The 27,698-nt window shown below is 38.1% G+C and overlaps 1 protein-coding gene across 6 annotated transcripts in view; it reads right to left on the reverse strand.

Annotated features, from left to right (window-relative positions):
* AFF2 (ALF transcription elongation factor 2) overlaps positions 1 to 27,698 on the reverse strand; it is a 393,556-nt gene that overhangs the window by 135,665 nt on the left and 230,193 nt on the right. For all 6 annotated transcript variants that reach the window (XR_013998027.1, XM_081125977.1, XM_081125975.1 and 3 more), the window contains exon 4: positions 20,855 to 20,899. Coding sequence is in view for 5 of the 6 variants with exons in the window: in XM_081125977.1 (XP_080982103.1) it covers positions 20,855 to 20,899 (45 nt within the window). In the remaining variant the exon portion in view is untranslated. The remainder of the gene's footprint in view (positions 1 to 20,854; positions 20,900 to 27,698) is intronic.

Below are 27,698 nucleotides of genomic sequence, written 5' to 3' on the forward strand. Positions count from 1 at the left end.
TGTGTTGGATTCATCAAACATTTTTGTATGTACACATTAAACATGATAGAAATACAGGACAGCTTTGGGGAAGGGCAGAAGGGATGAAAGTTTATGAAAGACCTTTTTAATGAATCAGTTACATAATACTTTTCTTCAACATTTATGGGTAACATAGTCACTGCAAATGTAATATTTTTTATATATATTTTTTTATTTCAGAGAGGAAGGGAGAGGAAGAAAGAGATAGAAACATCAATGAAGAGTCACTGATTGGCTACCTCCTGCATGCCCCCTACTGGAGATTGAACGCCCAACCCGGGCATGTGCCCTGACCAGTTATCGAACTGGCGACCTCCTGGTTCATAGGTCGATGTGCAACCACTGAGCCATGCCAGCTGGGCACAAAGGTAATATTAATAAAAACCCTCAGGTAGCAATAAAACATGTTGTTATTTCCTTCTATAATTACCTAGTTCAAAAAGAATCTTTGATGTATGAAGAGCTATAATGCAAGGAGATACTTCACAGATTCATTCACAGTGGCACCACTGAAGCAGAATCTGTAAGTATAATTAAGACTAGTGCTGACAGATTGGATTTTACCTAGCACTATTTAAATGGAGGTGGTAAGTACATTAAAAATACATACAAAATTTAGAGGGGATGATTAACTTACTTAAGAGATAGAATATTTCCAAGTGTTTTTTGAGATGTGCATTTGTATGCAGTTGATAACATTCTTGACAAATGTTACCTATGAATTTCATCAAAACACCCAAAAATAACTATGTGACAATATTTTAAAGCTGAATTCCAATTACTCTGACTCTAAAATACTCAATGACTTCTTTTAAATTTTAGATTTTTTTTTCCTGTTTAAGGTTGGTATTCTCCAAAGTTAGTCCTATCACTTAAAAGATATAGGTCCTATTGATCAAGCTGAAAAGACACAACACTTCCATCCCAGGCTGGTGTTGTATCTTTTCAGCCTCGATCTATGAGAGGCTTAGTTATATTCCTTTTCACCACTGGCTTTAGAGGTGTGTCCCTGGTTAGATTAAAAGGTATTTCAGACACCTGAGGGATAAAAGTGTACCTTCTTTCCCAGGTCTTCTGTATTTCCTCTGTGGCAGATTCTGATTATCTTGAATTACTATCAGAATTCACTGACCGACTGTTCAAGCCACATGGAATTGCATACACTTTTACATTTTCAGTTACAATTGATTCCCTGTATTTGAAAATCTGAAATTTCATGAAACAGCATGTTGATTGCATGGTACCATGATGCGTTTGATTAAGGTGGTGAGGATACAATTGAAAGGAATATAATTTCCTGAAAGTATATCTTTAGCAAGGAATGGTAGAGTAACTCTCACTTCCCAAAATTAGAACTGTAAAGAGCATAAAGCTTGCAGCAGATTTTCCATTACTATCTTTTTAATTCCCACTTGAAGATTATTAATCTATTTTTATGTTCTTGCTATTCCCAAGATAAGAACACCCATGCGCCCTTATCCAACTATCTTGATTGGTCTGAAACTCCAACTTGGCTCCATTGACTCTTCCCAAGACTGAGACAAAATAGGAATTAATATCCCCACTGGACAGTCAAGGCTTTGGAGGCTCCAATACATGGAGCAACTTGCACACAGCCTCACATTAGTCATAAGTGAATGCTGGTGACCAGTTCCAAAGTGCACACTCTTTCCACTACACTAGATGGGTCTTCTCTTTGTAAGGTTGACTAACATAGCTAATAGAGAAAGGGCTAAATAAGTAATACTATTTTATTTTTCACTATTTGACAGAGAATAGGCTCACAAGCAATAGAGAATTCTACATCATTTCTAACAATGGGACAGACACTTACATTAATGTTATCTGAAGGCTCTATAGTCAAACCTAGAAAAACCAGAAAAGGCCCATTTTTGACCAGTGATTCCCCCCCCCCCCCCCAATCATATTATACATACTATGGCTGATGGCTAGGATTCTGTCAAATCCAAAAAAAATCAATGGAAAATATATCCTTGGGTAAGGATTAACAACAAAAAAAGTGCAGGTGATGTTAAACTATGAGTAATCAAAATTCAAAAATATTTTGTAAAACTGGTCTGAAACCAATAAGATAAATTTTAACAGAGGTACATGAAAACTGCAATTATGTTCCATAAACCGAGTATAATATTGCAGAATGAGAAAGACCACCTGAGTTAGCTGTAATTCTTGGGCTAAAATACCCAAGGTCTTTAGTTGACCCCCAAGTATTTTTGGGGGAGGAGGTTGGCAACCAAAAAACCAAGGCCAACTCAGGTGATATTAAGGTAAGTGTGATACTCAGAATGTGGAAGTCAATAGGAGACTGTACAACATGCATTTTACAGGGCAGACCACATTTGAAACACTGTCATATCCTGGATGCCCCATTTCAGCAGAGGCAGTGGAATACTGAAACCTATTAAAAGGGACAGCTACTAGAACTATAAAAGCTTGGAAAGCTCTATACTCAGATTCTACAATGAAATATTTCCAAAGGCAGCAACAGTGGGACAAGCCACCATAGCAACATAATGGGCAGAATTCAACCAGACCCACTGAGTTTGCCATGCATTTCAGCAGCACCAATCTGAGGCCACGGCCCCTTTAAGTAATGGGGGTTGACTCCCCAAAGATTGCCATGTAAATTTCAGTCCTTAATAAGGGCAGTGTCTCAGTTAGTTAAACAATCAGAACACTAGGAAATGTTGTTGGATTGAAATGTAAGATCGAGCCATTGATAAATGTTTTGCAAAGATAAGGAGCAAAATGGAAACCTAGGTAGAGGGCTTCTGCTCAGGCCAGATCAGGCCATTTCTTACTTTTCTAACCCATGAACTTGTTTTCTTTGCTTGTAAACTAATTTTGACTGTTACTCTTTTCAAAAATGATTTTAACCTTGCTGTTGACTTTCTAGTTCTTCTGTTTCAAATTATTTTTACATAAACTATATCCAAATGACTATCATTTTAAAAACACTGGCTTGAAACAATTCCACAGGCTTTCATAATATTATAGCCATGTGATATTTTTTTCAGAGTCACTGTTGAATGGAGTGCCAGAAGAGGTCGAAAGTAAGCAAGGATAAGAGAACCTGTTTGAAAAAAATGGCAGAAACCTTCCCTAACCTGGTGAGGGAAAAAGTCACACAAGTCAAGGAGGCACAGAGAGCCCCAAGCAAGAAGAAGCCAAAGAGGCCCACACCCAGAAACATCATAATTAAAATGCCAAGAATTCAAGACAAAGAGAGAATATTAAAGGCAGCAAGAGAAAAGCAATTTGTTACCTACAAAGGAGCTCCCATAAGGCTGTCAGCTGACTTCTCATCAGAGACTCTACAGGCCAGAAGGGAATGGCATGAAGTATTCAAGGTAATGCAAAACAAGGATCTGAAACCAAGACTCCTCTATCCAGCAAAGGTATCATTCAAAATAGATGGTGAAATAAAGAGCTTCCCAAACAAAAAAACACACAGAAGACTCTGTAGTCAAACCCAGAAAAATCAGAAAGGAATTTACCACCACCAAACCAGCACTGCAGGAAATGTTAAAAGGGCTGCTGTAATTAGAAGTAGAAATAGAAGCATTGCAAAAAAGGTTAAAGGGACTGCTGTAATAATAAGAAGAAATAGAGAGAAAAACTTAGGCATAAAGAATTAAAATGGCAATAAATAAGGACCTATTGATAATAACCTTAAGGACTTTAAAGGAGAGATCAACATCAATACAGTCATAGTCGTGGACTGGAACACCCCACAGACTTCACTGGATAGATCTTCCAGACAAAAAGTCAACACAGAAACAGTGACTAAATGGCACACTAGATCAGATGGATTTAATTGATATTTACATAACATTTTCACCCCAAAGCTTCAGAATATACATTCTTCTCAAGTGTACATGGGTCATTCTCAAAGACAGACTACATGTTAGGACATAGAACAAGTCTCTAGAAGTTCAAGAAGGTTAAAATCATATCAAGCATCTCAGATCACAGCGGCATGAAACTAGAAATCAATTACAATAAAAACATTCAAAAACATTCAGACACATGGAGGCTAAATAGCATATTATTAAACAATGAATGGGTTAACAATAAGACAAAAATGGAAATCAAAACCTTCCTGGAAACAAATGAAAATGAACACACAACCCAAAAATCTATGGGACACAGGGAAAGCAGTCTTGAGAGGGAAGTTCATAGCACTGCAGGCTTGCCTCAAAAAGCAAGAAAATTTTTTAGTAAACTATCTAACCCTACAACTTAAAGAATTAGAAAGCTCCCCTGTGAAGCCATCTGGACCAGGACTTTGTTTGCTAGGAGTTTTTTTTATTACTGCTTCGATTTTATCAGTTGTTACTGGCCTTTTCAGGTTTTCTGATTCTTCCTGATTCAGTTTTACATGATCTCACTCATATGTGGAATCTAATAAACAAAATAGACTGAGGAACAAAATAGATCCAGAGACATAGAAGCATGGAACAGATAAATGAATCTCAGTGGGAAGGCAGGGGTGGAGGAGTGTTTGGGGAGAGATCAATCAAAGAACTTATATGCATATATGCATAACCCATGGACACAGGCAATAGTGAGGTGAAGGACTGGGGTGGGGAGGGAGATGTGGGGTAGAGGGGATCAATGGGGAAAAATGGGGGAAGGGGGGATATCTGTAATACTTTCAACAGTAAAGATAAATTTTTAAAAAATCTAAATTGATTTTTCCCCAAATGTCTACCCAAATGTCTTAATACTCCTTTTTAAATAAATAATTAATTCCTCAAAAAAGAAAGAAAGAAAGAAAAATGGTAATGAGAAGTTCATGACAACTGCTTTTAGAAGGAACAAAGGCTGAATTTGTGAACACAGAAGTAATATTTATTTATATGGAAAGAGGCATCCATTGAACAATTTGGACATAGCTTTGCTGTCTTATTATTTATGAGCTCAATAAAAATAAGGCACCAGGCTGCTAATACAGCTGAAAGTCCAGCCAATATGATTTGCATGGAATGGACTTTCCCCTGAAACAACTATTTCAATCTTAAAAATCATAGAATCACCAAGCCAGGGGATAAAAGCCAGATAAATTGATTCAGAAAGCCTCTTCCAAATATTCCAAGATCCTAACAGGCTGAGTCTTCCTGAGTGCCTGGACAGTTGCTCCTGTCCCAGATTAGTTTTTTCTGCAATTTATTTAAATAATGGGAAATAAATAGCTTATTTATTCTATATTATGAGTATCAAAGAAGTGGCACAAGTAACAGACATATCTTTTCCTAAGGTGATAGCTGACTAATGGAGAAAAGTAACATTCTAAGCTCAATAAGAACACTTTGCAGGCCAGGCAGAATAGACATAAAACCTTGCCCCGTAGGCATGTTATAAAGTGTCAATCCTGTGTTAAAATCAGGAAGATAGGCCCCTCTCTGTCTTGGTGAAAACAGTCACTTGCCAAGAGTATATGCTAGGAATAACTACTGATAAAATATGTCTATGAAAATCATATCATGGAGATATTATATACTCAGTATTTGTTAAAGAAAAAATCCAATCCAATTCTTGTATTTCACCACCTAGCCTTTATTTTTAATAAAAAGGTAACAATTACTATTGGAATCTATTACCAAGGTGTCTTTAATTAAGAGTTTCCCACCCTGAGAAAATGATACCTTCCAACTGCCCGCCACCCAAAGCTTCCCTAATAACATTGTGGGAATCTATTACCCATGGATGTCTCAAAATCCTCTTTAAACCTATATGTTTTTAGCCTATATCATCTTTTGGGGTAACCAGATAGATACATTTACTCCCTGTTATAAATTTAGTAAAGCACCAAAGATAAGGTTCAAAGAAAACAATGTCAAACCCTTTGCTGGAAAGGTTCTAGTGAGCAAATGGCACATAGGGATGGAAGTAAATAAATAGCACATGGAAAACTGTCCCACAGACACCTGGCTCTCTCAGGCCAGTGTAGTGTATAATCAATTTGAATCTATTGACCAAAAGAAAATTGTCATCCAATGGTTGTATAGTGGATTGTAGTCACATCTTTCTTCCCAGCCTAACATCACACTGCTCCTGCCCTCCACTGGCTGTTGTTCACCTAGTCTCTCTTTCATTTGCTTGGAAAAAGAAGGAAATGTGGTCAGCAATTTGCAATTTCCCCAAAGAGGCTGTTATTCAGCTGACATAAATCAACATGGCAGGGTCTGTGGACTAATTAAACAAATGTGACAATTTGCAAAGCTGCTATGTGACTTATGAACCATGAAGTGGTCAAAAAGGAAAAGAGGCTTATATTTTTAATAATTAAGAAAACCATTATAGGAGAAATTTAAACTCTTCAGTTAACCAGATTGGGAGTCTGTGAAGGGTTGAATCACAGAATTCAAAAGTTACACTTTGAAAATATTTGGAATTGCTAAACAATAGTAAAGAGTCACAATACTCTCCAACGGAAGTTTGTATGAATGTACCGGTTAGAACCCAGTGAATGTTTCTTTTATGTTACCATATTTCATCCACTCTAGAATTCAGGAAGGTAATTTTTTTTTATTCTTATTTCATAAATGAAATACCTGAAATACCAAGAAAAGCAACCATTGGCACTAAGTGATGCAGCCACTATGTAGCAGATCAAGGACCTCTGTCCAGGGTTCTGACTTTGCACTCTGGACTTTAGTCACCACCATGCTCCATAAGAATAGGTTCTGTAAAGGTAATGCTACAAAACAAGTAGCAGGAGCCAGGCTTTCTCTCTCTTCTGTATGACTGGCATAGAACCCTCTAAAGAGAGTGCTTGATTTATCAAATATGCCTCATCACCAAAATACAATCCAATGAACAGTTGTTCACAGGACTTAGACCACTTTAAGGTTAAAAATCCAGGGTTTGGGTGTCTGTCATAGTACAGAACAAGACCTGGGTGAGGAACACCCCATAGGAAGCAATGGTCATCTAAATTCTTTGTAAAGGGCCCTTATAGAGTTTCATGTACCTTTTCCTTCTTAGAGCCCGAGGATGAGGACATGATCACCCCTACTGCGCTCAGGGAAAAGAACTTGCCCAAGGCTTGGATTGAGTGTGAGTACTTCCCTGCTCTGCCCACCAAGCCAGTTACATACAGTATGTCTTAAATATCTCTCCTCTTCTTTCCTTTATGGGAACACTCACTTTATCACATTCTACCCATTTAGCCTGATTTTTAGTTCATTTTTATATAGTAGGTACACTGTTCAGAGGTACAGTAGCATTTGACTAATATACACTACATAAGCCTCAGGATAGAAATAAATTATTTAGATATACTCTTAACATGGTCAAGAGTACATAGTTCACAGATGATCCAAGATGGTGGCAGATTGAGTGGAAGCTACACTGACACTCTCCCAGGACCAAACTGGAATTACAATTAAGATATAGACAAACCATCCTGAATAATCAACTGAAGATGAGCTGGAGAGCACCCTCATAACCAAGGATGAAAAGTGGAGCCTGCAAGGAGATGAGTAGGAAGTGTGGAGGTGTGAGAGGGCTGGCTGGGCCCCCACAGGCAGCAACGGAAGGTCCGGAGGGAGATCTCAGCTGTGGGGGGTTCTTACTGAGGACTCTGGGGCCTAAACCCCTGGCAGGGCTTCCCAGCCCAGAGCACCAGACCTGAGACAGGGGCCCACATAACATCTGGCTATGAAAAGCACTGGTTTCTGTCTGCCAGGGAGAGATGGCTGGAAATGCAGGCACCCTCTCAAAGAGCCAATACACAAAGTTTTGTGTGCAGCCACTCACCTTGGGCTCTGGCGGAGGAAGAGCAGAGTGGACTGCAGGTGTTTGAGGAGAATCCAGGACTGTGGGCTCTGGAGATAGGGCTCAGAGGGCAGCCATCTGGGTTCCTGTACCGAGTCATTCCCCTATACAGCAGAGGACATCTTTCTCAGGCAGACATTGCCAGCCAAGCAGCTTTTGCCTGGGGGGGCGGTGGGGGAGTGCGCGTAATTGCCCCATCCTGTTGGAAAACCTCTCACCCTACCCCGTGGAGTTTCTAAAGCCTGAGGCTCATTAAGAGACTGAATAACAGCCTCTGAGTATTTTGAGTCTTTGACTGATTTGCATCTGGCCCCATGGCTTGGAAAAGCACATCTTCGGGCACATCTTGGTCCTGTCCAAACACACTCAGCCACAGCAGAGGAAACCACAAGCTGTGGAGTGTGGAAAGCTTCAAATAGGGTAGTCAAGGCCAGTCACAGACAGTGTCTGACATTGGCCTGCACCAGAGACCATCCAAAAGGCTGGGAGTCCTAGCAGATCTAACTAATACATAGAAATAAATACAAACAGGCAGCCAAAATGGGGAGACAAAAAACAAGCTCCAAATGAAAGAACAAAATAATTCTCTAGAAGAAGAGCTAAATGAAATGGAGATAAGCAATCTATCAGATATAGAATTCAGAGTACTGATCATAAGGATGCACGACAGCATGAAAAAGATATGGAAACTATGAAGGAAATTAAGAATGGCATAGTAGAAATTAAAAAAAAAAAAAACTGGAAGGAATAAACAGCAGGTTATGGGAAGCTGAGGATTGGACCAGCAAATTAGAAGACAGAGTAGAAAAATTTACTCAATCAGAGAATCAAAAGGAAAAAAAACAATTTAAAAAAACAGAAGGACAGTTTAAGGGAGCTGTGGGACAACATGAAACATAACAATATTTGCATCATAGGAGTACCAGAAGATGTAGAAAGCAAGCAAGGGTTAGAGAACCTGTTTGAAAATAATGGAAGAAACTTTCTCTAACCTGGTAAGTGAAAAACTCACACAAGTTTAGGCACAGAGAGTCCCAAGCAAGAGGAATCCAAAGAGGCCCATGCCCAGACACATCATAATGAAAATACCAAAAATTCAAGACAAAGACAGAATCTTAAGGGCAGCAAGAAAAAAGTAATCTGTTACCTACAAAGGAGATCCCATAAGGCTCTTACCTGATTTCTCATCAGAAACTCTATAGGCCAGAAGGGAATGGCATGAAGTATTCAAGGTAATGCAAAACAAGGATCTGAAACCAAGACCACTCTATCCAGGAAGGCTATCATTCAAAATAGATGGTGGAATAAAGGCCTTCTCAGACAAAAAAAAAAAAAAAAAAAAAAGCTAAAGGAATTTATCATCACCAAACCAGCACTGCAAGAAATGTTAAAGGGGCTGCTGTAATGTACTAAGAAGTTGAAATAGAGAGAATGAGAAACATAGGCATAAAGAAATAAAAAGGGAATAGATAAGTACCTATCAATAATAACCTTAAATATAAATTGGTTAAATGTCCCAATCAAAAGACGTAGGGTAGCTGAATGGATAAGAAAACAGGATCCAAATATATGCTGCCTATAAGAGACCCACCTCAGAACAAAAGATTCACACAGGGCAGAAAACAAGCAAGCAAACAAACAAGCAAAAACTTCTAGAGGACTTTAAGGGAGAGATCAACAGCAATACTGTCATAGTAGAGGACTTTAACACCCCACTGACTTTACTGGATAGGTCTTCCAGACAAAAAAAATCAATAAGGAAACAGTGACTCTCAATGACACACTCAATCAGATGGATTTAATTGACATTTAGAGAACATTTCACCCCAAAGCTGCAAAATATACAATCTCCTCAAGTGCACATGGGGTATTCTCAAAGAGAGACCACATGTTAGGACACAAAACAAGTCTCTACAAGTTCAAGAAGACTGAAATAATATCAAGCATCTTTTAGGACATTTACAGCATGGAATACTATGCAGCTGTAAAAAGGAATGATCCCTTACTCTTTGAGACAGCATTGTGGGACCTGGCGAGTATTATGCTAAGCGAAACAAGCTGGTCAGAGAAAGACAAGTGTCACATGATCTCACTCATCTGTGGAATCTAATGAACAAAATAAGTCCATAAACAAAATAGATCCAGAGACATAGAAACATGGAACCGACTGAAGAATCTCAGAGGGAAGGCGGGGGTGGGTGGGTGTGGAAAGACTAACAGAAGAATTTATATGCATATATGCATAACCTATGGACACAGACAATGGTGGGGTGAAGGCCTTAGGGGAGGGGTACAGAATGGAGGGGATCAATAGGGAAAAAGGGGGAACATTTGTAATACTTTCAACAATAAATATAAATTTAAAAAAAGAGTACATAGTTGAGAAGGTAAAACTATATTTGATTTTATTTAATAAGACTAAGAACGAAAACCTAGATGGATTTTAAGAGATAATCTAAGGACAGTTCTTATTGGAACTTTCTGCGATTATGGAAATACCATATTTTGTACTGTCCTATGAAAGCCACTGGCAACATATGGCTGTTGAACACTTGAAATATGCCTAATGGACTGAGGAACTAAACATTTATTAAAATGTAATTATTTTAAATTTAAATAACGAGTCATATGTGGCTATTGTTACTGTATTAAAAAAACAGTACAAAATAGTCAACACCAGTTTTACAGATGGGAAAACTGTAGCACTTAATCCTTGAGAGACTTGCTGAGGGTTACAAAATAATGTAGTGGAAGTGTTGGGACTAGCTCTGAGGCCTCCTGATCGCCAGTCCAGTGTCATGGACACATTGCTTTCCTCTTAAGCCCAGTTCTTCCAGAAGCCAGTGGTCTTCCAAAGGCTATGTGGTCTTTGCTCTGTAACACAGACCAGGCTATTACAACATCTGGGTGGAACTTCCAGATCAGACAACCATTTACTTTTGTATCAAAAGTATTGGGTGTGTGATGCTGGGCTGGGGTCGCCTGGGATAAAAAGAAAGAAAGAGCCTAGCCGGGAGTGACTCAGTGGTTGAGCATTGACCTAGGATCCAGGTGACAGAGTTTGATTCCCGGTCAGGGCACATGCCGGGGTTATGGGCTTGATCCCCAGCGGGGGCATGCAGGAGGCAGCCAATCAATGACCCTCTCATCATTGTTTCTATATCTCTCTCCCTCTCCTCTCCTCTCTCTGAAATCAATAAAGATATATTTAAAAAAAAAAAAAAAAAGGAAAGAGGCTGCAATGTTTGAGTGTGGACAAGCTTCATAGGTTTCCTCCAGTCCAAATAGGTCCTGAGAAGCTGGAAGGGAACTGAATACAAAACTATTAGAGGCCTAGATAGCAAGGATGCTTTTGTTTTTTGTTTTTATTATTTATTTATTTATTTATTTATTTATTTATTTATTTATTTATTTTTATTGATTGATTGATTGATTTTTATTTAAAATATTACAAATGTCCCTTTATCTCCCCAATGACCCATTCTACCCCATCTCATCCCCTTCCCCAGTCCCTCTCCACACCATCGTCTGTGTCCTTGGGTTGTGCATATATGCATATAAATTCTTTGGTTACTCTCTCCCCCTCCACCCACCCGCCCTCCTCCATCCCTCTGACATTCGTCAGTCTGATGCATGCTTCCATGTCATTGAATCTATTCTGTTCATCAGTTTATTAAATTTCTTTAGATTCCAAATATAAGTGAGATCATGTAATGTTTATCTTTCTCTGCCTGGCTTATTTCACTTAGCATACTTTTCTCCAGGTCCCTCCATACTGTCCCAAAGGGTATGGGATTCTTCTTATTTACAGCTGCATAGTATTCCATGGTGTAAATGTCCCACAGCTTTTTATCCACTCATCTACGGATGGGCACTTGGGCTCTTTCCAGATCTTAGCTATTGTAAGTTGTGCTGCTATGAACGTGGGAGTGCATATATTCTTTCTGATTAGTGTTTCAGGTTTCTTAGGATATATTCCTAGAAGTGAGAGCACTAGGTCAAAATTAAAACCACAATGAAGTATCACCTCACACCTGTCAGAATGGCTCCATCAATAAATCAACAAATGACTTGTGCTGGCCAGGATATGGAGAAAGGGGAACCCTGGTACTCTGCTGGTGGGAATGCAGACAGGTGCAACCACTATGGAAAACAGTATAGAGGTTCTTCAAAAAATTAAAAATGGAGCTGCCTTTTGACCCAGTGCCTTTGTTTTTGATGGGCTTTAGTTCTTTCTTTTCTAATTCAAAAATTTCTAATGTATATGCTGCTAGTGGAGACCTAGATGAGTCTGTTGATGTAAGCATGTTCATCCCAGAAATGGAGGACTTTGGAGAAATGCTGTTTTGACATAACTTTTGTTGCAAGGCTGAGAATGTTTAATGGAAGCAACATACAGGCTTTCAACCAGAAAAAGTGGCAAGAGATAAGGATTTTGGCTGTCATCCTCCATGTGTTCAGAAACACAGTACTTCTTCAAAACCTTTGGTGACAGAGACCTCACTTCCCTTCGATCCTTAAACATATTCATAGGTCAGAGAGGAAGGATTTAATATTTAATGAGTGTTTCAAGTACTATTCTAGGGGCTTCACATATATCAGCTCACTCAATCTTCCCACTAATCCAGGAACGTTCAGCAGGTGAGAAGAGAAAAGCTTTACTTCTTTAAGATTGATGTCTCCCTAGAACATTCTTCTTGTTATTGCTCAAATACTTATCTCCTTGTAAGTCCCTAGTTTTCATATGGTAACTACCTCAGGCATTTATGGCCTGCTCCCTCTTCTAGTTCAATTTTCTTCTAGTTAGTCTATCTTCAGCCATTCTGATTTTAAATCCACTCACTATCCTGCTTACTGTTTGCTAAATGCAATCCAGCTCAACAGTATCCTTCTGAAAATTTTTTATCAAAGTAATGGAAATTATAGAAATTGAGAAAATTTTAAAAGAGGAAAAAAACTCACCCATAATCCTGTCACCCTAATAAGAACTGTTATTTCAGAGTATTTTTCTTTAGTTTCTTTTTTTTCCATATTTTTATATAGCTATAAAAATTAGATTGTTATATTCTGGTTATTTCACGTAAAATTAAATCATAAGTTTTTCCATGTCACTACATCATACTCAAAGTCATTGTTTTAATGGCCAATTATTTTTGAGTGTATAGGTAAATATTTATTTAACTATTCCCGTATTGCTGGATATATATAGTAGCATTTATTTTTGCTATTACAAAAATGTTGTAATGGATAACTTTGTTCATACAGTTTTTCAATAGGTTTAGATTTACCCCAAACTGTAATGTAGTGGTCAACCTAAATAAACGGAGAGGCACATCATATTCATGAATTGAAAGAAACAACATGCCTGGCTGGGTGTGGCTCAGCAGTTGAGCGTCGACCTAGGATCCAGGCGATTGGGGTTCGATTTCCGGTCAGGGCACATGCCTGGGTTGTGGGCTCGATCAATGACTCTCTCATCATTGATGTTTCTATCTCTCTCTCTCCCTCTCCCTTCCTTTCTCTGAAATCAATAAAGATACTTTTTAAAAAAAGAAAGAAGCAACAAAGTTAATAAAGATGTCAAATTTCCCAAAATTGATCTATAGATACAATGCAATACTAAACAGCAGTCAAAAAGGATTTCTTGTAAATATAGATAATATGTTTATAAAATTCCTATAGAATGGAAAGGGAGCTAGAATAGCCAAAATATTTTGGAAAAAAAAGCTGGAGGATTCACATTATCCTATTATAAGGCATACTATAAAGTTACAATATTTAACACATTATGGTATTGATGAGAGGCCAAGGATATGGACCAATGAAATAAACTACAGAATCCATTTTTGGTCACATTTTTGTCACATTTTTGTCATAATCCATAAAAGAGCTTCTACTGTTAGAAAACCACCATCAAGGAAATGAAAAGACAATCCACAGTCTGGAAGAAAAAAATCTTCAAATCACATAATTGACCAAAGATTTATATCTATAATACATCATCTGTGTATTGTATTGTGTGTTCACCACCCCAAGTCAAGTTTCCTTCCATCATCATTTATACCCCTTTACCCTCTCCTGTGTCACCTTACCCCCCTTTCCCTCTGGTAATCACCACACTGCTATGTGTGTCTATGAGTTGTTTTTCTTTGCTTAATCCCTTCACCTTTCTCACCCAGCCCTCAACCCCCTTCCCCTCTGACAGCTGTGGGTCTCTTCTCTGTATTTATGAGTCTGTTTCCATTTTGTTTGTTTATTTTGTTCAGAATGAAATCTTACCTTTTGCTATAGCGTGGATGAACCTGGGCTTATGCTAAATGAAGTAAGCCAGTCAGAGAGAGACAAGCACCATATGATTTTACTTCTGGAGTCAGTTTCTATCAATTACATTTCACTAGAAAAATTGTCCATTTTATCTAGATGATTACATTTATTTATACAGTGGTGAGTAAATTGTTATTCATGATTATTTTACATTTGTCTGTATCTGAGAAGTTATTTCTCCTTATTGTTCGTTTTATATATTTTGCAGCTCTTGGTTTATCTACTTTTTAAATAGCATCTCTTAGCTCTTGTAGCACTGTTTTAGCTCTTGTTTTCTGGATAACATTGCTTTTTTAAAGTAATTCTTGCAACTATGCTGGTCATAGCTTTAATTTGTTCCCTAGCAACACTTTTTTTGTGCTACATTTTTATCATATCCTTTTTTTGTGTGTGTATTTTTGCATAGCTCTTATGACAATTTCTATTTTGATTATTACTAATGTTTTAGTGGTAAAAATTCTTCCTGGACCAGTTATGTGAAGGATGTTTTTCTGGCAGTGGGGTCTATGGTTTCATCTAAGACTAGCAGGAATCTCTTCTGAACACCAGGGTGTATCACCAATAATTGCTTTGTCTTATACTTCTGTCCTATCAAGAGACATCAGTCTTGCAGACTTCTCACAAAGCAGCATCTCAGTCTTCCATTTTGCTTCAGCAACAAAGTGCTTTCCACAAATGTGGATTAGTTGGGTAATTTCTCATTCAATCCTGCCTTTCCCACTTCTCAAGAGATGTATGTCCCAGACTTGGCCCATGGAAACTCCCATCACAAACCTTTACACCCATTCTCATTATTCCTGCAAATCAGTAACCCAGAACTGTCTCTTGGATTCTTCCCTGTTTGACCTTCACACATTAAATTGTGATGTAGGTTTATGGATGTCTTCTAGTTAGATAAATTATGGATTTAATATCTCTTTTTCTCATTCTCCATAATGCATTTGGTGATTAACAAGAGAAGGGACAAGCTTTGGTTTATTCTTTCATTTCAAAAGGGGAAGATGCCAACCCAATCCTACAAGCACAGCCAGGACAAAAAGGCTGCTTCTCAAACAACAGTTGGAAGCTATTACTTCTTTCAGATAAGCCTAAATGCTTTTTGGAAAACTAATACATTGTTTTGATACCCTCTCTGTATACCCAAGATACAGAAAGCAGGTATAAATTCTACATGTGGCTTAAATTCTCACCTGCTTTCATTCAGTTCAATAGAAAATAATAAATCACCATATTCACAAAAATGAACAGGTTGACAGAAAACAAACTTATTTTTATAGCACACCTAAGATATATAGGAACTTATATATTTACTCAACTATTTTAAAGGGGCTACTCTTGCTCACTCCCTAGGCTAAATGCTGAGTTGCTAAGTTACTGGCATTTGACATCATCTCTTCCCTAACATGTCCTCGTTTGACAGGTTCCCATGATTCACTGGGCCAGTCACCTTGTTACTCACATTACTCATTTTCCCAGTGATGTCTGTGTAATCGCTTAAAATTCACATTATATACTCGATGCAAACTCCCAGATTCCACATGAAAATATTTAAACTGCTTGACAGTTTCTAAGTGCATTTGGAAGCACATTGGATGGCTTACCTACATTGTTCACATAATAGTTGTTATAATTAAATTTAGCATCTTTCTTCTGGTTTGGTTTGTGTTTGAGAAAAGAGGAAATGATTACTGCGAAGGAAATAATGGGTAATATCTCTTATGGGCTAATTGTTTCATGAATAGCTCACCTCACATATGCATACTACACATTAAGTCCATTAATGCTTTGAATTAGCTTCAGAAAGGGTAATACTCCACATAATTTATGCAGCCAAGGGCATTTTTACCTGCTGGCAAATTTACATATTTCCCAATGTCATTAGGTAAGAGCTAGTTATCAGAATAGCAGAGGGTACTATCATTAGTTAGTTGATTTATTTGGCTCCATCATTGTTAACATTAATTATAGTCTAAGTTATATTTAGCAATTGTTGCCCTTCTTGGATGGAACACTATATTACTATTTCAAAAACTATAATTTTTAAAGTCTACACCAGAATAAGATAGATGTTTTTTGAGACATTCTGGAAGTATTAGTATTTAAGACAGCTATATAGAAAATTGTTTGCATGATTCCAATTTGAACATTATACATTAATATGATAGAATATAAAGCCAATTGTTTAATTATTGGTCAAATCTATCAAATAAATTCTATTGAAAGGTATTTGATTATGCTGAATAGCTATGAAAATATAATGAAATCTCCTTTCAGACATAATTATCTGACCAACTTTGTTCCCTGGATCATTTTTTCCTCACTCTTGAGGTGGGCCTTTTCATTTGTTTCCCCTTTAAAAGAAACAAAAAATAGCAAGCGCTGTACATGGTCATCTTGTAATTATTTAGTAAGTTTTAGTCATGCTAAAACTGTACACTTAAACACAGACCTATTAAGTAGAATTGCCATAATTTAGATGGCTATAAACACACATCATGCTGTAATAAAAAAGAGATACCCACGTTGGTGTTTGCCAACCTGATCCATATGGCAGGAAGAGATCTGTAAGACAATACAGTTTATAAAATCAAGTTCCCTAAAGCCTAGCTAGCAAATTTAGCATCCTTCATAAACAGTGATTTACCCTTACAGATGTTTGCATATGAAATTATCAACTACTGAAGGTACTTTGGTAGGAAACACAATCTGTTCAGTGTCAAATCTAAGAAAATAACTATATCTGCATTTTTACTCTAGAAAGGATTTAATTGATAGTATGTTGATATCTTAAAGTAAATCTTGCTAGGAATAAATAAATCATACCACTGCAAAACAAATAATCATGGAACATCCATCCTTAGCTAGTAGCATTTAGTATATGCTACTCTCCTTGGCTTAGCTCTTGTAGAAATGATTACTGTAGGACCCATAAAACCCCGTGGAGCTTAGAAAAAAAGCTTCTGCTGCTGCTCATATTATTGCATATGAGCTGCTTAGGAATCCTTCATATGATACATAAATTGTAAGTCCAAAATGCCATCACTGGGGCCAGAATTATTATTATTTTTGATTTCTGTTTGTACTTGAGGGTAGCTTGATAAAAGCAGGAACACAGGCTGGGCTGCACTGAGCAGATTACTGCCTTGAAGTTTCTAATTTGTAAAATTTATAATAAGCAATAATATACTTGACAAGTAGTAAGAACATCTGAATTTATGCAACTTATTCTATGGGAGAAGGGCAATCTGGAAGAAAAGTGCTGTAAGTTGGTTTGTTTGAAATTCTGCTTGAAATTATTTTGACAGAATTGAATTTGCACAAATTAAGGAAACAACAAAAGCTGAAATGGACTGTTGGTTGATGCCATAATTATAAAGTGAACTGGAACTTGTGAATTGTGGATGGATTCAGGTAAACCAATAGGAACAGAAGGAATGCATGACATATCATTGCCAGAGACCTGGGGGCAAATTACTTAACCTCTCTGGGTTTCACCATTTCCTGTTTTGTAAAATGTGATTAATAATACAATGTGTTAAGGCTGTTCTGAAGGGAAAATGATATAATGTGTTTAAGTACTCTGCCTGGCATACAGTAAGTGGCACATTACTGCTATTTCTTTTATTAGTAGCAGTAAGAAAGAATTAATTCCCCAAATCTGCTCAAAGTATGTTGGTTTGCTGGTATTCTTAGTCAAAGTTTGTAAAAGAAGTCAGCCAATGCCTGAAGCATTTGATTACAGGTCTTATTTTTTCCAGTTTTATTGAGAAATAATTGACATACATCACTGTATAAGTTCAAGGAGTATATAACATGATAGTTTGATTTACATATATTGTGAAATAATTACCACAATAGGAAAAAATGTTCTTGTGATGAAAACTCACAATATTTAGTCTCTTAACAATTTTCCTATATACTACACAGTAATGGTACCTATAGTCATCATGTTTTACACACACACACACACACACACACACACACACACACACACACACACACAACTGGTTTGAATTTGAACAGCATTTTGAAAAAAGGGGGCCAAAATGAAATGTATTAGGCAGAAGTATTTCCATTGCCTGGGCACTGGTGGGTTAAGAGTTGGTAGAGAGGTCGTTTGTGTTGTCCTTGATTAATATAAGAAGTTTGTCCCTATGTGAGATGAAGTAGGTCTGCATGCATTTGTCTTTGCTGCTGTAGAGGGGGAAAAGCGGGGAATTAGGGAGGCTGGAAGTGTTGGGAAAGCAAACATACTGAGATCTCCATGTTACATATGCACAGTGTACATAAAGTGTGTACACTTTAAAGAATACTTCACTGTAGTTAGATGGTGGGGTGGAAAGGTGAATATCCCATTTCCTAGATGAAAAGTCACACAGTGATGAGCAACTGAAGGCCAGCTCTTCCTGTCCCTGGGTTCCTTCCTCTACTTGCTCTTGACTCTGCTTAGTTTGAAAAGCAATGAGGGGGTTAGAGAGAGTTAGAGATAAAGAGAAAAGGTACTCCCTCCAAGAAGGAGGTAGATGGGGAGCAAAGTGGCAGATTTATTGTGGACTCCAAGGCCCATAAGCAAATAGAAATATGAATGGTGATAACAAAAATATATAGCAAGAAGTCTATTGTTCCATGTAATGTGGTCTATAAAATTTAAGAATTAGTAATACAATTTGGGACATAAACTTCAGAAAACTTATTTTTATTCTAAGCATGGGAAATGAAATATGTCATTCTTCAATAAAAAAAAAAATCCCACTCATTATTGGTGTAGAAAAAGAATTCTAGCCCTGGCTAGTATGGCTCAGTTGGTTGAGCATTGTCCTGAGCACTTAAGGGTTCTTCCAATTCCTGGTCAGGGCACATGCCCAGGTTTCAGGCTCCATCCCCTGTAGGGGTGCGTATGGGAGGTAACCAATCAATGTTTCTCTGTCACATCGGCCTCTCTCTCTCTTCCTTTCTCTCTAAAATCAATAAAAACAGATAAAAAAGAATTCTGTATATCTATAGCCCCTCAAAAAAATTTAAAAAGACATTTCCTTAGATTCTCTTGTAAGAGCAACAGAAGAATGTTTGTTACTCTCTCAAAGCAACCTGCTTCTTTTCTCTCCATGTTTAAGTGACATTCTGTTGTTTCTCTAAGTGGCTTCCCCAGCAGACTGGAGTTGCCAGCCCCTGACAGGTGTTCATCTGCTCCCCTCACTTAGTCACTCTGTAAGCCATGTAGGCACCCAGGCCAGGCTGCTTGTAAGTTAAGATTTCCATTGTGACAAATTAGGTGGTGATTTTTGAAATGGGTCCGGAATTCTTTTGGTAGTTAACAAAAGACTATTGACATCATTTAGAAAATAAAGACTACTGTAGAGATTAGGGCAATATGTTTCTTTTAGGAAGGCAGCTGACACACTAGTAAGGATTTGGTTTATATGGTATATCTGACCTTTGTCCACCCAATGGAAAGTGAACAGGTTCCCAGTACATCACACTTACAACACTGAACCACCCCACACTCAGACCCTCAGATCCCAGTATATCCCCAATTCAGATCATCTCATCTGTGATCAGAATGATAGGACTCTTTTGTAATAGTTAATAATAATGTGTGTTTTTTTAACTAAAAAATTATATGAATATCCACAAAAAGGTGAAATCATGTGGCTATTCAATTTGATAGTAAATAGTTTTCTGCTCTTTATTATTCCTTTGACTGCATTTTCACAGGGTTGGCTTTTAACACTGGGTTGCTAAGAAGGCACTTAACAGGGGGAGTCTTAGAGGGAATTGCAGTGACTTTGGTAAGTGAGGAAAGGGGGTATGTGCAGAATTTTAACTGGCACACAGATTTTCTTTCCCCGATGAAAGTCCTACATGGTTTTCTTGTGGCCATACTGATAATCATTTATCATAATAATGAGCAATTATATACCACTTGGCAGCTTATAAGGGAATTAGGACAGGTATTATTGTACTCTTTTACAGACAAGAAAGAGTGATTCAGAAAGATGAAATAATCTGCCCAAATCATAGAAATGACAAATGGTAGAGGCAGGATTGGACCTCTCTTCCATGAATCTTATTTTTCATGTACCATATTGCCTTATGATGCCAAAAGCCACAAACAGGAGATACATTTTTCTGGCTTGGCTTTGGTTTTTCCTTTTGGCTAATCATTCACTTTGGGAGAGGTTATTGCCACCTTTTGTAAATTTGTGCTGCATCCATGCTATTCTCATGCACAAATTCACTCCCATCAGTATCATTTCCCATAACTTGCTATCATTTTTGTCTGTCTTCTTCTCCTCCTCCCATCCACACTTCCATATCTCATCCACTTATTATAGGCTACAATTTCCATAACCATGGGCCATCAATGGTATAGTGGGAGGCAAAAATGAGATCCCAGAAAGGAGAAAGGCAAAAATTTTGGGTAAGATGTTTGAATAGGGAAAGTTTCCTTAAAAAGGTAGTGAGTCCATCCAGACTCCAAAAGAAAGACCCATAAAGATGCAAGAATGGGACAGAAGGATGATGAGATTAGGAGACTAGTTTGATTAAGGGATGGACATGACAGGTAAGAAATGAGACATGAGGTATAAAACCAGAAGGGTCTTACATTATACTCCTGGAAACAGGACAGTAATTACTTTCAAACAGCTTAAGCAGATAGGTTGCTTCATTATTAAAAGACACAGAAATAAAAGTTTAAACTCACCCGCAAGATTTCTTCAACACAGCTTGGATCACTGGGAAGGCTCACCTAAAACAAAATAAACAGGAAAAAAATTAATCACAATCTAGTTACTTTCAGAGAAGTTTATTGCATACTATTTTTACTCTGTAGGAAAAATTATAAAGGAAGTAAATATAGCTGTCAATGTGTTTTTTCCTTATTTGTATTTACAAAGCAGTAAGTATCTGCAAATGGCCAATTTCATTTTACTTTAATGAAGCAGTAAGACCACAGTGCAAGGTGCAGAGAATGACTCATTCTGTCACTGATTTCCTGTGGGATGCTGAGCCATCCTTCCCCATTGTCCAGGTTTCACTTTGCACATCTATCCAAAGAAGGAGTTCAACTTCTAGATCTTTAAGGCCTCTTTGACTTTCTGACATAGTTTAGTGTGTTACTCATAATCATCACAGATTTTTAAAAGATGAGGCCTATATGAAACACTTCTATGATTAAATTAAGTTCTCTTTGAACTTATGAGTCCAACCAGATGCCTACAATTCTTATTGAAAACACTAAGGGTAAAACTCCTATGTAAATTGCATGCTTGCCTTGTCACTTAGAGAGACTCTTACAAATACACAAAGTTAATGTCATGAGCCATCTTTTTCAGTATGACAATTTCCTAATCATTAAAAATTCAATAAACTAGCAGAAATGTACCGAGGATCTGAAAGTTGGATAACCACCTGGAAAAAGATTCCCTGGGAATGATGTCACCTATGTAGGCTATGGGCATCCCCCCAACATTCTTAATTCTGTCCTTCGCACATTCATTCTGTCCAGGATTGCAATATGATCATTTCTATCTCCAGCTCTTGTAAAGAGATCATTTGTTCTCTTTGATTCAGAGCACTTCCACAGAATCTACGTGTTCCGGGCCTCTTACAGGGTACTTAAGTCATAACCCCTTAGTTATTCTGATACACTGGAGTATGAACATAACTATATTTCAGAAATTAGAGACTAGAATATGGATCCAGTTTCCCTCAACATTAAAAAATATATATTAAAATCATCAGCAAATCTTAAATAAGCATTAAAGTTGCTATTGTGAATGCATAAATTTCAGCTAATATTTATTGAATACCTTGTTCATATAAAGTTACCTGCTCCAAGTAGCATAAAATCCCTAGTGGGGGAGGCAGGCTAAGAAAGAGTCACCAACAAGTGGCCATCCAGACTGGGTTATCTTGGGATAATTAATTGAATGTGTCCTCTTTCTATCTCAAAAATGTCCCAGTTTGGATGATAAATTATACAGTCACCCTTCCAAGAACAATCATATTCTAATGCTGGGTAGAACAGTAGAAGGAAAGGTTAAAAAAGCTGTCTGGGCACACATCGTAAAGAACCTTAAATGCAGATTTTCAGTAAAGAACCATAGGTGCTTTGGTCTAGCGCAGTTCGTTTGTTCATTCATCCATTCATTCAACAAGTATTTTTTGAGGGCCAGGGGTTGTGTCACCAGACTTGCAGTAGACACAGATACAGTGGGAAGCAAAAGGAAACACAGTTTCTTCTCTCATTGAGTTTGCAGATTCAAGAGGAAGGCAGATATGAAGAATCACATAGTTAATGTACAACAGTAACTGTGGAAAGTGCTACAAAGGAGGTCATCTCCTGGATACTAGTTATTCAAGATGAAAGGTTCCATGTCCAAATAAGTGTGAGAAATGCTGCAAACTATCCATCTGTTGGAGATTCATGATGCAAATTAAAGGCTCTGTGCCACCTATCTAATTGGCTTAATGTAGAACTTTCCAACTTTCTTGACTGAATTCTTAGATTTTTAGTATTCATGGTCCCCTCCCCCCATTAACAATTACTACCATTGCACAGAATGAGTACTTATAGAACATATACTGGGAGATAGTGGTGTATTACAAGATTACAGAACTCAGCTGAGTATTCTTCACAACAAATAAAATCTCATTCCATTGTTCAGTGCTCCAGGAATTGTATTTTCCAAGAAAATCCTTAAACTTTTTAACAAATATCTTCCCCAAACACAAAAGTCAAAATGATTATAGCAAACTCTTCAATCTTTTATATCATTATTGCTTTGGATCAGTGTGGGCTGCCTAAGCTAAAAATGTATGGCCCTCTCTCATGAAGAGGTCTCTGTTCCCTTTTTCCCACACAAATGCATAAACATTAATTTTTAAATAAAGAGGAAAAATATCAGCAATGTGCAGACCCAGCAAAAACAGTTGCTTATCAGCCTAAAAAGTTGGGTGGGAGTTCTGGCCCTACCATTTGGGAGCAGGACTTTGTAACTTTACTCCTTGTCCTGTTGTTCTTCTTACTACTTTATTATTAAGTCCAGTCTTCTCATCTTTTCAAGGTAAGATTTGACTCACTCTTGTCAACTGCAAATATCATCTCTACACCTGGTATTATAATTATCTATTTCCTTATGGGGGAAATGTTGTTAAAATAGAAAGAGTTGTGGACTCTGGGGCTTTACAGCAAATTTAATAATGACGTTGGGGTCAGTAGCACTCAGGATTGGGAAGAACTCTACAGACAAGGGCAGCCAAATAAATATGCATCCACACGGAGTGTTCAGATTATTGTAAAGGAGTGTTCCAAATACTAGAATCGAGCATTCACATGGAGCCACTAGTTCCACAAACTCATGTAGCCCTGTCCTACAGCTGTTTTCACTGCCAGACAACTACATTTGAGCTGCCAGTGATTTTCCATCAGCAAGTGTTTTTGAGTTAATCAGTATTTCCTCAGTGCCTAGAACAGTGTGAGGCATTGTGGATTGCTAATACCAATAAGTGTGAAACTTGGACTCTTTCTTTCTGAGTTACATGTCTAGATGGGATGGAAAAACAATTAGAGGTCCACTGGGATATACATTGTAAGGTAATCCTGACAAAGATAATAGGATGGCATTCATTCACTTCACCTATTCAGTTCTCCCATTTATTTCTTTAGACAGAAAAATCCTGATTGAATTCACACTGTGCTCAGAATGGTGCCAAGAGGGAGGATTTAAAGAACTAAAGACAACATAATTTGTGCCTTCAAGACTCCACGCAAACTGGGGAGACAAACATTTACAAGGGAAACAGACAATACTGAGAATACCACACAGGAGGTCTGATTTAGGTGTTTGGGAGAGGGTACCTACCGAGTTTACGGAGAGAGTCATGTCCGGCAGAAGCTCCCAGCTGCCTAGTTCCTGACTATAGTCCTCACTCCATATAGGAGTGAGAGGACAAGGACTTGACATGGCCGAGAAGTGGTGGGGCCACCTGAGGCCACTTCAGTCTCTGCTTCCTGAAGAGCTGCGCTGGGGGAAGAAAGCTGAACTGAGGCTAGGGCTCTGCCCAAATTTTGCCCAGTTGCACTTTCTCTCTCTCTCTCTCTCTCTCAGAGTGACACACCCCTCTCACAGTAATTCTGGAGTCACTTGGACAGGTGTGAAAGAAGACTGAGGAAGAGAGCTAGTGGTGACACTGGGATTAGAACTGTTACTAGATGAGTAACCAAACTGCTGTTTGATTCCAAAGCCACCTACTCCTCTCTTTAAATCCTCTCATGAGTATTCAGATAGTCCACAAAGTGCAAGTTAGCCACTCAGAACTGCAGCATCTTTTTGCATTCCCCCTCTCCAATCCCTCTTCCTGGAGCAGAAAGCAAGCTGAATGCCACACAGGGAAGGCTGTGCTCTCCTCACTCTTGGCCCCAGAAAACCCTCTTGTGCTGGGCACAAATGTGGTCCTCTGAAGGCCGGGGCAGCAGGTGCACATCAGGCAGGTGGTGAGTTGACTGAGAGCCCTCACAAGTGCCTACCCTCTATGCATATGACAGTGTAGGCTGCCACCCCATGTAGCCACTGAGAGACCACACACAGATCATCTGCCTGGTAATAAATACATATCTTAGGAAATAATCAGGGAACTTTTAAATCATCAAATATTCAATTAACTGCGGCAACAATAAATGAATTGCATAGGATGGTTTAATCATTCTAGAATTAATCAGTTTAGAGCATACTTCTTGGCGATTAGGGTAATACAAGATATCAAAAATACCCTGGCTGTGGCATTTAGAGTCATAAGCAGCAGCTAGCCCTAATACAAAACATTGAGATTAATATAAAACATTAAAAGAATAATAATCACTACATTGTTAACCCAGCAGAGCTCAATGCACACCTCTAAGTACATAATTATTAAGGGGTTGTGAGAGAAGATAGGTCATTTTTCCCCCTTAAAATCATCCTGATGTCGTCCCACAATACCTGGCAATGACTTCACAAAACAGGCTGACAACTCTGGGGGGGGGGGCTATAATGGGCCAGGGGAGGGTTGGGAGGATAGAGCTAAAATAAAATAAAAAAGAGAAAAACTCATGGGCATGGACAAAAGTGTGGTGATTGTAGGGGGAGAGAGGAGAAGTAGAAGAGGGTAAAGGGGGACAAATGGTGATAGAAGGAGACTTGATTTGGGTGGTGAACACAATACATTGTACAGATGATGTATCATAGAATTCTGCACTTGAAACCTATATAATTTTGTTAACCAGTGTCACTCTAATAAATTCAACAAAAACAGGAAAAACTCAAAAGTTGCAAGTTTAATTGTCAATGAATGCTTGGATTTCCCTAAAAACTGCCAGTGACATATGGATAACACAAAATACTATGCTATTGGCCCAGTTAAATAACATCCATGACTGACACCCATGTGGCTTCTAAACTAATTCCATTCGTAGTTTCATTAACAAACTGCTACATTTATCCCCATGATTGGTTTATAACACATAGACCTCCCCTGACATGGCATTACTAATAAAATGAAAACTTAGGTTATATTATATTAATGAATGAGCTTTCTGTCCTTTCAATATTTTTAATCTGCATCATTGGTCATTTGTAAAAACAAGGTGCAGCAGCCTCAAAGGATTTATCTCCCCTCCCCATGCAGGGAGTCTACATTTTCCAGTTTGGAAAACTTTAAACCCAGTTCACATTAGGATCCTTCTGTCCCTTGCTTTCTGTCTTACCATAACTTGTTCCTATTCTAGTTTGTATTCATGAGTCTATAATTAAATGAGAACAGTTAATATTACATAAGATGCAGACAGAAGTCCTCGGGTAATATAACTTTAATCAAAACAAAACAAAACAAAAAGATTTCACAGCAGTGACATGTTACAGCCAACTAGGTCATCTTCTAATTTCATTTTAATGGAGTCCTGGGTGTCCAAAGAGTTGATATTTACATTAAAATATTTTTTCTGGCCAATTTTTAAGGGAGTCAAGTGGTCAAAATATCCCATGGAAAACAGGCTAATATTCACCATTCCCTCTAAGAAAAGAAGGAACCAAAAGTAGAGTGTGAAGATCAAAGGAATTTAACATTTGCCATTTTAAGCCAAGTACAGATAATTACCTGTTGTCCAGAATGTTACACAGAACTAAAACTAAAAAGGTAGAAATAGCAATCACATTTTATTTATTTGAGCAAATAAATGAGATAATTTACTATATTTTCTTGGGGCATCGAGGGATAGTGGGAAAAGCCTGGTCTGAAGCTGGACAAACTTAGATTTTAATCCCAGCTCTGAAACCTGAACATGTCTGAGCCTCTGTTTCCCTCTGTATATAAGGAGAATAAAAAAATCCACTTCTACGATTGTTGTGGGGTTGAAATGACATGAGGTATATAAATGTACCTTAGCCTGGTAAGGGTGTATCATAAATCTCTATCAAGACCTTCTATTTTAAGTTCCCTCTAAGGTCCTTGGAAACGTGTCAGCACCCTGAGCCTTAGGACCATTTAGTAGATAGTTTGGTCACCTTGTAAATTGGCCTCTAGAAATCTTGTGAATGTCACTATTTATTAAATCCTATTCAGAGGCCAGTGTATTTAAGAGTCTAAGGCTGCTGCTGCTCCATCTGGTGATTCCCACTGAAGGTGACAAAGGAGACTAGAGATGGGACTTGAAGGGGTAAGAAAACAGGCAAAGAAGGGGGAGTGGAGATGGAAGGACTGGGGAAAGTGTGGATGATGTGCTTCATTATGAGCCCACCTCTTCACTGATTACATTAGGTATGAGCAACAGGGGAATGTATATGCAGCAAGACCCATCATCAGCTGAGAGTACCTAATGGCAGATGGAATTTCAAGAGTACTTAATTCAGTCAGCTCTGAATAGCCATTAGCTCACTGTTCATTTATTTGGTTTAATAACTGGTTTCTATACAAGAGTGACCTAAAAACAGGGAGGGGGGCTTTAATGTTACAGGAAAATAAGGTACAACATCTAGAAAGATTATCCTGCTTCTAGTCACCTGAGCTGGGCATTGAGGTCACTCTGGCTTCCCATATCCATGCCTAGGCTATACAGTCTCTGCTGGCCAGATTCTCCATAGTCAAATCCCTTCTGTACACATTCTCTGGGCTTCTCTCCTAGATCCTTAATTCTGTTGCTCACACTCAAGCTGTATCCTCTTAATTCTCTTTGCCAGCCTCCAGACTCGGACCCAACTCACTTGCCCCTTCCTGCCTGTGCTCTTCTCATTCTTCTGTCTGCTCTTGGTGCCTGCCTTACAACCCAAATACCTTACAGCTATGTTCTCTTCCTTTAGAAATTTCTGGGGAGGCATCTGACTCCCCAGGGCCCACAGAATAGACACCTCTGTCCTGTCTATATCTTGGTGTCACAATAAGAACCATTTAAAATTAAAGTTTTGATTCTACTAAATCCCTTCTTACTGCACTTCCATTAAAGTTAATGGGTATCTCATGTGCAGGCCCATAATCTCTTCTAGTAAAGGATGATACAGTAAAAACACAGATGT

Source organism: Miniopterus schreibersii, assembly GCF_964146895.1.
Source record: "Miniopterus schreibersii genome assembly, chromosome: X".
Taxonomy (NCBI): domain Eukaryota; kingdom Metazoa; phylum Chordata; class Mammalia; order Chiroptera; family Miniopteridae; genus Miniopterus; species Miniopterus schreibersii.